Genomic DNA, 13,478 nt, shown 5'->3' with positions numbered 1-13,478 from the left:
GTTTCGAGAAGGTGCGTTTCTGGATGAGGTATCGAATATATTGCTTCCCCCTACTTATACCTCCCGAGGAGATCACGAATGTAAAATTAGAGAGATTAGAGCACGCACGGAGGCTTTCAGACATCCGTTCTTCATGCGAACCATACGCGACTGGAACAGGAAAGGGAGGTAATGACAGTGGCACGTAAAGTGCCCTCTGCCACACACCGTTGGGTGGCTTGCGGAGTATAAATGTAGATGTAGATGTACCATCAGACATTATTACAGCTACATACTGTGGACTTCCCCCTGATTAAGGGGTAATTGTGTTCAAAAATATTTACAACTGTTTTAATAATCTCATTGTACACTTTGTTACAAATACTTCTAAATTCAATGTATCACGCCACAAGACTACAAAACCGCTCCCCAAATACTTAGTTTCTTCCTCAGTAACTACTTCACTTTAGACAGAGAAATCTTCTGTATCCAACAAGAAGGTTGATTCAAATGTTCTTTGCTTTTTATTTGTCATTTACATTGGGTTACACCCCGAGTTCACAAATTCAGAATGTTTCATTTTTTTCTTCGTGTTATTATGGTATAAGAGACTGTGAATCATGTTATCTGTAAGAATGGTGAGGGTCAAACATATTCACAGGAAGGAATTTGCTACACCTGATGCAGTGATGGTGTTCAGCAATGGGAATATTAACAGGAAATGAGATAGAACTATTGGGGTTCAAGCTACGTGTCTTAAGCGTTCCACCATTAGGATCACAGATCACCAGACAACTGAAACTGCTGAGATGGCAATGGAAGAAAGTGGTAATATAGCCACACAAAAAAAGAGGTATTACACAACACAGAGATATTAAGATGAAAGCTGGAGCTATAGATGATGGCGAAGCCCATTAATCTGGAAAATGTTGAAGTACTGGGGACTGATAGACAGATAAGCAATTCTTTAATTTTAAATGGCTTTTTCTACAACTTACATTTCCTTTCAATGAACCATGGACCTTGCCGATGGTGGTGAGGCATGCGTGCCTCAGCGATACAGATAGCTGTACCGTAGGTACAACCACAACGGAGGGGTATCTGTTGAGAGGCCAGACAAACGTGTGGTTCCTGAAGAGGGGCAGCAGCCTTTTCAGTAGTTGCAAGGGCAACAGTCTGGATGATTGACTGATCTGGCCTTGTAACAATAACCAAAACGGCCTTGTTGTGCTGGTACTGCGAACGGCTGAAAGCAAGGGGAAACTATGGCCGTAATTTTTCCCGAGGGCATGCAGCTTTACTGTATGATTAAATGATGATGATGTCCTCTTGGGTAAAATATTCCGGAGGTAAAATAGTCCCCCATTCGGATCTCCGGGCGGGGACTACTCAAGAGGATGTCATTATCAGGAGAAAGAAAACTGGCGTTCTACGGATCGGAGCGTGGAATGTCAGATCCCTTAATCGGGCAGGTAGGTTAGAAAATTTGAAAAGGGAATTGGCTAGGTTAAAGTTAGATATAGTGAGAATTAGTGAAGTTCGGTGGCAGGAGGAACAAGACGTCTGGTCAGGTGACTACAGGGTTATAAACACAAAGTCAAATAGGGGTAATGCAGGAGTAGGTTTAATAATGAATAGAAAAATAGGAACGCGGGTAAGCTACTACAAAAAGCATAGTGAACGCATTATTGTGGCCAAGATAGATACGAAGCCCACACCTACTACAGTAGTACAAGTTTATATGCCAACTAGCTCTGCAGATGACGAAGAAATTGAAGAAATGTATGATGAAATAAAAGAAATTATTCAGAGAGTGAAGGGAGACGAAAATTTGATAGTCATGGGTGACTGGAATTCGAGTGTAGGAAAAGGGAGAGAAGGAAATGTAGTAGGTGAATATGGATTGGGACTAAGAAATGAAAGAGGAAGCCGCCTGGTAGAATTTTGCACAGAGCACAACTTAATCATAGCTAACACTTGGTTTAAGAATCATGATAGAAGGTTGTATACATGGAAGAATCCTGGAGATACTAAAAGGTATCAGATAGATTATATAATGGTAAGACAGAGATTTAGGAACCAGGTTTTAAATTGTAAGACATTTCCAGGGGCAGATGTGGACTCTGACCACAATCTATTGGTTATGACCTGTAGATTAAAACTGAAGAAACTGCAAAAAGGTGGGAATTTAAGGAGATGGGACCTGGATAAACTGAAAGAACCAGAGGTTGTACAGAGTTTCAGGGAGAGCATAAGGGAACAATTGACAGGAATGGGGGAAAGAAATACAGTAGAAGAAGAGTGGGTAGCTTTGAGGGATGAAGTAGTGAAGGCAGCAGATGATCAAGTAGGTAAAAAGACGAGGGCTAGTAGAAATCCTTGGGTAACAGAAGAAATATTGAATTTAATTGATGAAAGGAGAAAATATAAAAATGCAGTAAATGAAGCAGGCAAAAAGGAATACAAACGTCTCAAAAATGAGATCGACAGGAAGTGCAAAATGGCTAAGCAGGGATGGATAGAGGACAAATGTAAGGATGTAGAGGCTTATCTCACTAGGGGTAAGATAGATACTGCCTACAGGAAAATTAAAGAGACCTTTGGAGATAAGAGAACCACTTGTATGAACATCAAGAGCTCAGATGGAAACCCAGTTCTAAGCAAAGAAGGGAAAGCAGAAAGGTGGAAGGAGTATATAGAGGGTCTATACAAGGGCGATGTACTTGAGGACAATATTATGGAAATGGAAGAGGATGTAGATGAAGATGAAATGGCAGATACGATACTGCGTGAAGAGTTTGACAGAGCACTGAAAGACCTGAGTCGAAACAAGGCCCCTGGAGTAGACAACATTCCATTGGAACTACTGACGGCCTTGGGAGAGCCAGTCCTGACAAAACTCTACCATCTGGTGAGCAAGATCTATGAAACAGGCAAAATACCGTAAGACTTCAAGAAGAATATAATAATTCCAATCCCAAAGAAATCAGGTGTTGACAGATGTGAGAATTACTGAACAATCAGCTTAATAAGCCACGGCTGCAAAATATTAACACGAATTCTTTACAGACGAATGGAAAAACTAGTAGAAGCCGACCTCGGGGAAGATCAGTTTGGATTCTGTAGAAATACTGGAACACGTGAGGCAATACTGACCTTACGACTTATCTTAGAAGATTAAGGAAAGGCAAACCTACATTTCTAGCATTTGTAGACTTAGAGAAAGCTTTTGACAATGTTGACTGGGATACTCTCTTTCAAATTCTGAAGGTGGCAGGGGTAAAATACAGGGAGCGATAGGCTATTTACAATTTGTACAGAAAGCAGATGGCAGTTATAAGAGTCGAGGGACATGAAAGGGAAGCAGTGGTTGGGAAGGGAGTAAGACAGGGTTGTAGCCTCTCCCCGATGTTATTCAATCTGTATATTGAGCAAGCAGTAAAGGAAACAAAAGAAAAATTCGGAGTAGGTATTAAAATCCATGGAGAAGAAATAAAAACTTTGAGGTTCGCCGATGACATTGTAATTCTGTCAGAGACAGCAAAGGACTTGGAAGAGCAGTTGAATGGAATGGACAGTGTCTTGAAAGGAGGATATAAGATGAACATCAACAAAAGAAAAACGAGGATAATGGAATGTAGTCGAATTAAGTCGGGTGATGTTGAAGGTATTAGATTAGGAAATGAGACACTTAAAGTGGTAAAGGAGTTTTGCTATTTGGGGAGCAACATAACTGATGATGGTCGAAGTAGAGAGGATATAAAATGTAGACTGGCAATGGCAAGGAAAGCGTTTCTGAAGAAGAGAAATTTGTTAACATCGAGTATAGATTTAAGTGTCAGGAAGTCATTTCTCAAAGTATTTGTATGGAGTGTAGCCATGTATGAAAGTGAAACATGGACGATAAATAGTTTGGACAAGAAGAGAAAGAAGCTTTCGAAATGTGGTGCTACAGAAGAATGCTGAAGATTAGATGGGTAGATCGCATAACTAATGAGGAGGTACTGAATAGGATTGGGGAGAAGAGGAGTTTGTGGCACAACTTGACCAGAAGAAGGGATCGTTTGGTAGGACATGTTCTGAGGCATCAAGGGATCACCAATTTAGTATTGGAGGGCAGCGTGGAGGGTAAAAATCGTAGGGGGAGACCAAGAGATGAATACACTAAGCAGATTCAGAAGGATGTAGGTTGCAGTAGGTACTGGGAGATGAAGAAGGTTGCACAGGATAGAGTAGCACGGAGAGCTGCATCAAACCAGTCTCAGGACTGAAGACCACAACAACAACAACACCTACAACTATCTCAAGGAAATTAATGACAATACTGTATTCAAAATTCACACACACATAAAGGGGTGACCTATATATATCTTGTGCAATAGGTATTTGACATCTGTAGAAATGATAGAAATATATGGCATATAAGCTGACAGTTTCACATAAATTCAGGTCACAAATGTTAAAGATCATTGAACAGGTGTATTTAAAAATGCTTGCATTTAATAGTTAACCATGCCTGACAATAATGAAGCTCATTTTTCTAGTGACAAGGTTATACAGATTTTGTAAACAAAGGCACAAGAGTGATTTTAGTTTTTTAAACAATTTGTGCAACAAGTAATTCAATATTTTTCACAGCAAACCTAAAAACATCTGAATGAAAATGAAAGCAAGTATTTTTATGTCCTACCACCCAATATTTCCCATTTGTTTCTTATAGATTAACACACATACATAATAATTACAGCACTACATTTCCATGGCAGTCCTCCCTTAAAAAGGGCACATAGGAAGAATATAGTCTTTAACTGTTCAACCTGTATATGGAAGAAGCAATGCAGGAAATCTAAGAACAGGTCAAAAGAGAGATTAAAATTCAGGATGAAAGCATACTAATGTTGGGATTCGCTTATGACAGTGCTGTCCTCTATGAAAGTGACTAAGAATTACTGGGCCTATTTAAAGTAATGAACAATCTATTGCGCACAGAATATGGATTGGAAGTAAGCAAAAGAAAGGCAACAGTACAGAGGAGTAGTAGAATTGAGATAAGCAACTTAATATCAAAATTGTGTACCATGTGGTAGATGATGATGTGAAGGAATTTTGCTTCCTTGGAAGCAAAATAACGGATGACAGATAAAACAAGGAGAATATACCACATGTAGAATTATGAAACCAGAATTTCCCTATAGATGGTGCTAGCCGTCAGTGTAGGGCTCATGAGACTGTGTCTGTAGTGCCATCCTGCATCCTGATGTCAAATGTCAACACACAGTAATCCTTGTTCCATATGTCAGTATCGGTTTCAAACCCATAAACATGTCAAGTTTTGTGCCTACGAACTACGATTTGTGGACAGCATTGGTTTTCTGTTATCATTTGAAGAAAACTGCTGCAGAATCGCACTGAATGCTTGTCGAAGCTTTTGGCAAAATGCGTTTGGGAAAACACAGTGTTTCAAGTGGTTCAAAAAATTAAAAATTGGTGATATTTAAGTGATAAATGCTGAGTGTGGGAAACCACTGAAAATTTTAGAAGACAATGTATTGCCTTATTGAATGAAGATGATACTCAAACTCAACAAAAACATGCAGAACAATTGAATGTGATGCAGAAAGCCATTTTTCTAAAAGTTAAAGCTATGGGAAAGGTGCAGAAAGTGGAAAATGGGTTCCACGTGAACTGAATGTAGGACAGCAACCAAGTTAAGACCACTTGTGAATTGCTGCTAGCCAGATACAAAAGTCGTTTCTCCATCGAATAGTAACAGGTGATGAAAAATGGAAATATTTTGAGAATCTGAAGTGCCGAAAATCATGGGTGAATCCAGTCAAACGATTGACATCCACTGCAAGACCAAATGACTTTGGAAAGAAGACAATGCTCCCTGTTTGGTAGGATCAGAAAGGTGTCATCTGTTATTAGTTGCTAAAACCAGGTGAAACTGTTAACACTGATCACTACCAGCAGCAAATGATCAATTTAAATCGAGCATTACGTGAAAAACAACTGAATCTGGAAAAGGCAACAGAAAGTCATATTGCTCCATGATAATGCCCCATCACAACAGCGAAATGGGTCAAGGAAATGATTGAGGCACTCAGCTGGGAAATACTAGGGCATGCAGCTTATTCTCCAGACTTGGCTCCATTCGATCATCATCTATTTGCATCCCTGGGACATGCTCTCACTGAAAAACGCTTCAATTTGTTTGAAAATGTACAAAGATGGCTCGCTGACTGGTTCACTTCAAAAGAGAAACTGTTTGTTTTGGTTTGGCATTCATAGGCTGCCGTGGGAGAAATGTATAAATAGCAATGTAGATTATTTTGAACAAAATATTGTGTATCAGTTTCAAACAACAGACATGTAATTATGCAACCAAATTACAGTTTCATACTTTTACACCTGGTAAGAAGCAGACAACCTCAGGCAAAGAAGCATTGCTCATCAAGAAAAATCTATTAGTATGAAACATAGGTCTTATTTGAAAAAGAAATTTCTTAGAACATATGTCTGAAGTACAGCACAGTAGTTTATATCATGAAGGGTGGGAAAAGTGGAAAATAAGAGAACTGAAGCATTCGAGATGTAGCATTACAAAAAGATGCTGATAATTAAGTGTACTAATAAAATAAGAAATGAGGATGATCTTCCAGATTAGCAAGCAAAGCAATATGCGGAAAACATTAACTAGAACGAAAAGGAAGTGCTACAAAAACAAGGAACAAGGAATAACGCCCATCTTATTATAGGAAGATGCAGAGAGCAAATATCATATGTATGACAGAAACTGGAGTATATATAACACATAATTGAGGACACTGAACGAAATTGCTACTTTGAGATGAAGGGATCGGCTCAGGATAGGAAATCATTGCATCAATCAGTTAGCACCCAACTAGAATTGTAGCAATGCTTGGTTAAAGGATTATCTTGGCAGTCACATGGCAAAAATCTTTCTTGTGACAACTCAGTACTTCACTTTCGTGTTGAACTAAAGGTTTTGAATTCAGTAACATAGTTTAGTGCTTCAATTATTATTTTAGGCGAGTGCAAGGATTCTTGCACAAAATATTAATACGAGAGGTTTGTGAACAACAATTTTTTTTTATTATCTATGTGTTTGGTGACAAATACATACATAACAAAATTTAAAAATATGTCCATGCAAAATGATCTAATGCACAAGATTGGTCGTAGAAATCAATTTGGCATTAGTAATCACTAATATTATGAATAATAATATTTACAAGGTGCATGTGCAGATTTACTGAATATTACCCTCTGAGACTAGCACAAAAACAGTCTATAATCACAAATAAGTGTCCATGAAGTTGCAAACACCCACGTGGTTGCGAATACTGCAGAAATCCTAGTTTTTAAACATATACCACTTTGCTGCTGTTAATACTTTGTATCATTGAAATATCAGAATGACATACGACACACTTAACATATATCATTACCATGGCTAACAATGTGCAGTCTCTCAACAACAGAAAGTAGTTTCGCTATAACAACATGAGAAATAATACACAGAATCGAAACAGAACTGAACAAAATAGATGAAAGCCCTGTACATTTAAAAGGTGCTCTGTAACAAATAACCATAAATTTTACAAACATCTTCCTGAATTTCAAGACAAAAAACATGTAACTAATGATATTAAATAAATGTTACACAGTGGAAAGAAAAGGATAAATAATTAAAAATCCTGATAACAGTGAACATAAGGAAAGAAAAGGAATGCAAACACTGGAATGTAATGACCAAATGAAGACCAAACATAGGTAATGCATTCACTATTTGTGTCATTGTCAATCTGATTAATATTACGTACTGTAAATATCCTCGATAATTCATCTATTTTCATTCAGTTTGTAGCTTTCTGCTCTTGTTGATTTAGGACATAAAATTCTCTTGTGTGGTAACTAAAACTTGACAGAAGCAGATTTCTGTTTGTAGGTTTTTGTCATACTGCACAGCAAGGTTTGTAACTGCTGTTACTGATTTGCACACTGTACAATATTGAAATTATTCATAATGAACTCTCACACAACACTACCATGTACTGATAAAAGTGCAATCGTCATGCTAATACAACAAAATCAAGGACAAAATACAGCTTTGTCCTCATGCATCACAGTTATAAATGAAGTAAAGTGCTCCACATGGTTTAAGACACTTGAAAACCATAACTTATATTTATCTGATGTAGTACATCATTTCTTTTATAAATGTACAGGTACACAATCTGGTGTTAAAAGTGTTTGGTGACAGTTAAATTTACATGGATTTTTTGGAATGTTTTCTGAGACTGGTTAAAACCAATTCTATATACATTATATGTGCAAAAATGATCTGGTTTTTGAATTAGAATTTTCAAATTGCAAACAACATGTCAGTTATATACAGTTACATATCACTTTCATAAACTGAAAAAATAACATGTACTTGTATAATGTGAAAATATCACCACACCTCGTTTTTTCCATAATGTACATCATTAAAAGATTACAGTTTTTAATAAGGCTCACATTTTACAAATTCTTTTTTTAGTTTAAACATATTCTACCACTGCAAATTTACATTACTCATCTGTGAAACAGCAGAGTAAATGATGAAGTACTTGCAAGTCACGACATTCACTGTAATATAATGCTTTCTTGAATGTTCATTCAATAAAATTTCAAAACAATAGCAATTCTCTCTCTCTCTCTCTCTCTCTCTCTCTCTCTCTCTCTCTCTGTGTGTGTGTGTGTGTGTGTGTGTGTGTGTGTGTGTGTGTGTGTGTGTGTGTGTGTGGGCGCGCGTGTAGTTAGTGGAGAGGAAGGCGATATTCTGGCACTTTTGAAAATTTAATTTTAATTTCTTAAAGTGCACAGTGACAATCTTTAAACGAAAATAAGTAGATAAAAAAGGAGGAGAATGAACAGGAGTACTGTGTGCAAAGACGTATGCACAGGTCAACATCTGATAATGAGTGCATGTATGATTACTACTTAAGTGTAAACTTAAATGGTATGCATCTGTAACAAAATTATTATTTTGTGAACATCCACAACAACGAATATTTGTTTTCAACTATGTAAAGTTGTACAAAAGTATAAAGAGATGAAATTATCAATTCTATACAATGCAAGAAAGCAGTAATTACAATCTATCACTGTCCCCACATGAACTACTTAGCTTTTCTTCGTAAACTGGATTAACACCGAATTCTCCTGAGCACAAAGGTGACATTGAAATGTCTCAACAATTATTCACCAACGTATCAACTGATCTTACGAAAATAAAGATTTCTGAGAGATCATCAACAACTACACTTTTACACATTACAAAACACTCAACTTCTTCAGCTTCAACTGTAACAATCAGAAATCATATAGAAAGAAAAATCCGCATTACAATCTTGGCCCCAGCATGAAAGTTCTGTTGATAAGAATGCCTTCAGCACTTAAACCATCTTTTTAACTCTTGTCATCTATGAAGGCATCTGTATAACCACACAGTACACCTGTATTCAGAAAACTTTAGAACAGAACGAAAGTGATGTATTATCTATCAATAATATCACAAATGTCACAAAGACCTAACAAAGTCATTACCATGCATCATGATGATCAGGCATTCCACCATTTCAAACCATAACAAACTGCCTATAAAAATAAAGCACACACTTACAACAATAAATAATTATTAGTGTTCAAAACAGGCATTTTCCTGTTGCCCTCTGGAGAACTCTGACCAGACAGCACTAATGGGACAAACCCAAGGCTAGAGGTCAGGATCAATGCGTTGTCTCTGCAAGCTGATTTCTTCATAAGCTTCCAGAAAATTACGAATATTATTCTGACATTCATTTGTGCACCAATGCTGCACCAGTAAGTGTATTTCTGACTCAAGTGAAGCCTCTAACTTAGTTCGAAGGCCATGGCGTAAAAGTGCCTTTGTTGCTTCCATTGCCTATGATAAAAGAGAAAAATATATTAACAACGATATAATGACATCTACAATGAATTTTAAAACAGTAGTAGTAGAATTTTTGTGGACAACTGACATATGTGAAGACATAAATTATGTATGTTCTGACACAAGTTTGTCTAATGTTTTGTAGATTTATACACGTCATATTAACGCAATGGACACAAAACTGATATCCAATGTTATGTCATGCCTTTTTTAATTGGTCTTATATAACTTCGAGTTCATAGTGATGTTGAAGTGCAGCAGACAATGATCTCTTGGGTAACTGATAATAATCAAAAGCTAGTTCCCTTCCTCTAAACAATCGGCAGATGAGCTGACAGTGGTTAGCGCACTGGACTTGTAAAGGGGAAACACTTGCTTGGACATCTGCATTTAGGTTTTCTGTAGCTGCCTTAAATCATTTACGGCAAATGCTAGGGTTCCTTAAACACGACCACCGCATATTTCCTTCCCTATCTTCATTAATTCCAAGCTCTTACTCTGTGTAATGTTCTCATTGTGAACAGAATGGTAGGTTACACTTGAATTTTCCTCTGCAAGTAATGTGTTTAGTAATCAAGGTAGTGCCTGCTGTCTATATGCGAGATGCCATAAAATGTCTATACTTTGTGACATACTGCAAACTGTGAAAATAAAAGTAATGAAATAATAATCAGTTCTGTAGCATATCAAGGTGAGAATTAGAGTAACTTCATAAACATTGTTAGTAGCAATCACAAAGGGTGTCTGTCTTCATTGTTTAACAATTAAATCTCATTACGTAATCATTAAATCAGGATGTTCACTTGCACGATGGATGTCTGTGTGGTTGTATGCGTCTTGAGACGATGTACTCAAACAAATGAAAGAGCAGTGGCTCAAAAACTAGTAATGTCTCTGTGCTGCTATCTGTTTCTGTGTGCTAGACATCAACTGTCTACAGGTCAATGTTTGCCTTGCCACACTTTATTTTCAATCCTGCTATTTCTTTTATTGTAATAAAGTAGACCATTAAATTAATAGGTACCCTTTGAACACTGCTGTGCATTTCTAACACAGATTAACAGAAAATGTCATTCCATTTTACCCCATCGTAGCTGTCATATTCACAAAAGACTGAAGAAATACTATTTCCATGGTATCTCTTATCAATGGAATATATATATTTGGATAAACATGGGATTACTCACCTATAATATAATTGGTAATGTTTCAAAATAGAACTAATTTGTGACATACAATACATGCTATACATATAGGTGTAGTGAGAGTTACCTAGTATAAACGAGCTATTAATCACTGGATAACAAATAGTCCAGCCAATGGAAGGAAAATCTGAGGAAAAACTTTCTGTAGTTGCAAATTTTTACATGATGGAAGAAGGAAGTGCCATGAACAATATAGCAAAAATCCTGACTGGTAAGGTGTGGCCGAAGAATGGGGGCATTTAAAAGTTACTTTTTTATGTTTTTTGAGTAACTCAATAACCGCAGCCTCTGTCAAAAATATTTCCCAGTGTTACATTAAGCTACATTAATTTCCCTATAAAATTTTTTCTCTGGGACTAATAGTTTTCATGTTGCAGGGGATGGAAAAACCACAAATTACTAAACATAGTGTTTTAATGGTATAAAATTAATGTTTACTGTTCAATGAAATTGTTTATAACAAATGTTAAATGTGTGTTTCATATCTAAGGGCAGTAGTGCCATGTTTAGGAATAAACTGTTTTTTTTTTTTTTGGGTTTAATGGGGGTGGAGGGGGTGGTGGGGAGGAGGTGGGTGGGAGGGGGTGGTGGGGAGGGGAGATGGAGGGAAGAAGCATGAGGGTAGGTACATTGCTGAATTGTGGTTATGCATTTCCCTCCTTTATAGGTCTACAAACTGAAGAGAAGCAGGCGAGTCCCAACTCCCTCTACCTCACAATGTCACAGCAAGTGCCTACAGGGTGTTTAACAAATTTGTACTAACCCTTCTGCAGTGCACCTTATGATAACTGGCCACATGCTGTGCAATGTTCATTTTCCACAAGGTGTGTTAACACTACATGGAATACAGGTAAGACTTATTAATAATATTAATGAAAAGAACACATGTGGAAAGAATCTGTGTCAATCAGTGAAGACTTTTCTACACTGCTAGAGGGAAAATTTATTCTTAGTGATCCCATACAACAGCTGTAGCTTTCTTCCAGGAAAGGCATCCTCTCCCACGGCTGCTGCTCAATTTTCAGTTTACAGGCAGACTATACCTCCGCAGCATTTCTTGTCTACTTCTCTTATATACGTAGACAAAATAACTTCACTGGGGTTGGATTCATACACTGAAGTTATTTTCTGTTTAAGTGAGTTATTATGTTATTAAACTTAACTCCTGCAGCTGTAATACGTCTACCACACTAAAGATTTTAGCCCAAGTGCAACATGTTGTCAATATTTATTTGACAATGTTTATTTCATTGCCTCCACTATAAATAGATGGAATACTTCTCAAATGTTCAATCCTTGCATCAGCTCAGGCTCTTCCGCAACGAATTTAGGTCACTTAGGTGTTACCCAACTTCAGATATTTCAATATAAGTCAAGCAATGGATTACAGCACATTACTGTTTTGGAACTGAACATGATAAAGCCCAGTCCATCAGCCACATTAACACCCACCTTGCAAGATACACTGTGGATGTGTGGTAAGTGGTTCACTCTGTGAGTTCCACTCTACAAGTCCAAGTGGTTTCTGAATGAAAGAGATTTGCATAGGCTACCAGTAACACAATTAACTGTGAGAGAAATGCAGTAACTTTCTGGTCATTAATTAATTCATCACTAAGTGCCTACAACATGATACATAGCCTCACAGTACACTGTCAACAATAAAGAGCAACAAGCTGTTATTTTGGAACTGACCTGAAACACGCTATAGTTGCTTCTAGTGATGTATAGGGGTAGAGATAGTGTGAATTCACCTGTTCGCTATTCAGTTTGCAGGCCAACAAAGGAGGGAAGTGCATGACCACAATCCTGTGAACTACCTTCCAAAATGCATCTGCATACATACTCAGCAACCCACCATATGGTGCATGGTGAAGGGTTCCTTTCAATGCTACAACTCATTTCTCTTCCTGCTCTTCTTGCAAATTGGCAAGGGAAATATGACTGTTCATCCGTACGACCCCTAATTCCTCATATCTTATGTTCATGGTCTTTATGCAAAATGTACACTGGTAGTAGTAGGATTGTTCTAGAGTCTGCAAAACATCAGATCTCTCAATTTCCTCAACAGCGTTCCTTGAAAAGAATGTTACGCTCCGTCCAAGGATTCGATTTGGGTCCCCGAAGTACCTCTGTAATACTTGCATGCTCATCGAGCCTACTGGTAACAAATCTACCACCCCATCTCTGAAATGCTTTTATGCTTTCCTTTAATCTGACTTGGTGGGAATCATAAACACTCTAGCAGTACTCAAGAATGGATTGCACTAGTGTTCTATACGTGGTCTCCTTTACAGATGAACCACACTTTCCTA

At 37.5% G+C, this 13,478-nt stretch overlaps 1 protein-coding gene across 2 annotated transcripts in view; it reads right to left on the bottom strand.

The window, feature by feature from the left end:
* Positions 1 to 8,694: 8,694 nt before the first annotated feature.
* Positions 8,695 to 13,478, bottom strand: part of LOC126175531 (uncharacterized) — a 106,126-nt gene continuing 101,342 nt past the window's right edge. For both annotated transcript variants that reach the window (XM_049922363.1, XM_049922362.1), the window contains exon 7: positions 8,695 to 9,952. In XM_049922363.1, coding sequence (XP_049778320.1) covers positions 9,764 to 9,952 — 189 coding nt within the window. In that variant the 3' untranslated portion in view covers positions 8,695 to 9,763. The remainder of the gene's footprint in view (positions 9,953 to 13,478) is intronic.

Source organism: Schistocerca cancellata, chromosome 3 (assembly GCF_023864275.1).
Source record: "Schistocerca cancellata isolate TAMUIC-IGC-003103 chromosome 3, iqSchCanc2.1, whole genome shotgun sequence".
Taxonomy (NCBI): domain Eukaryota; kingdom Metazoa; phylum Arthropoda; class Insecta; order Orthoptera; family Acrididae; genus Schistocerca; species Schistocerca cancellata.
The sequence above is the reverse complement of the archived record's forward strand: the minus strand, read 5'-3'. Positions and strand labels throughout refer to the sequence as shown.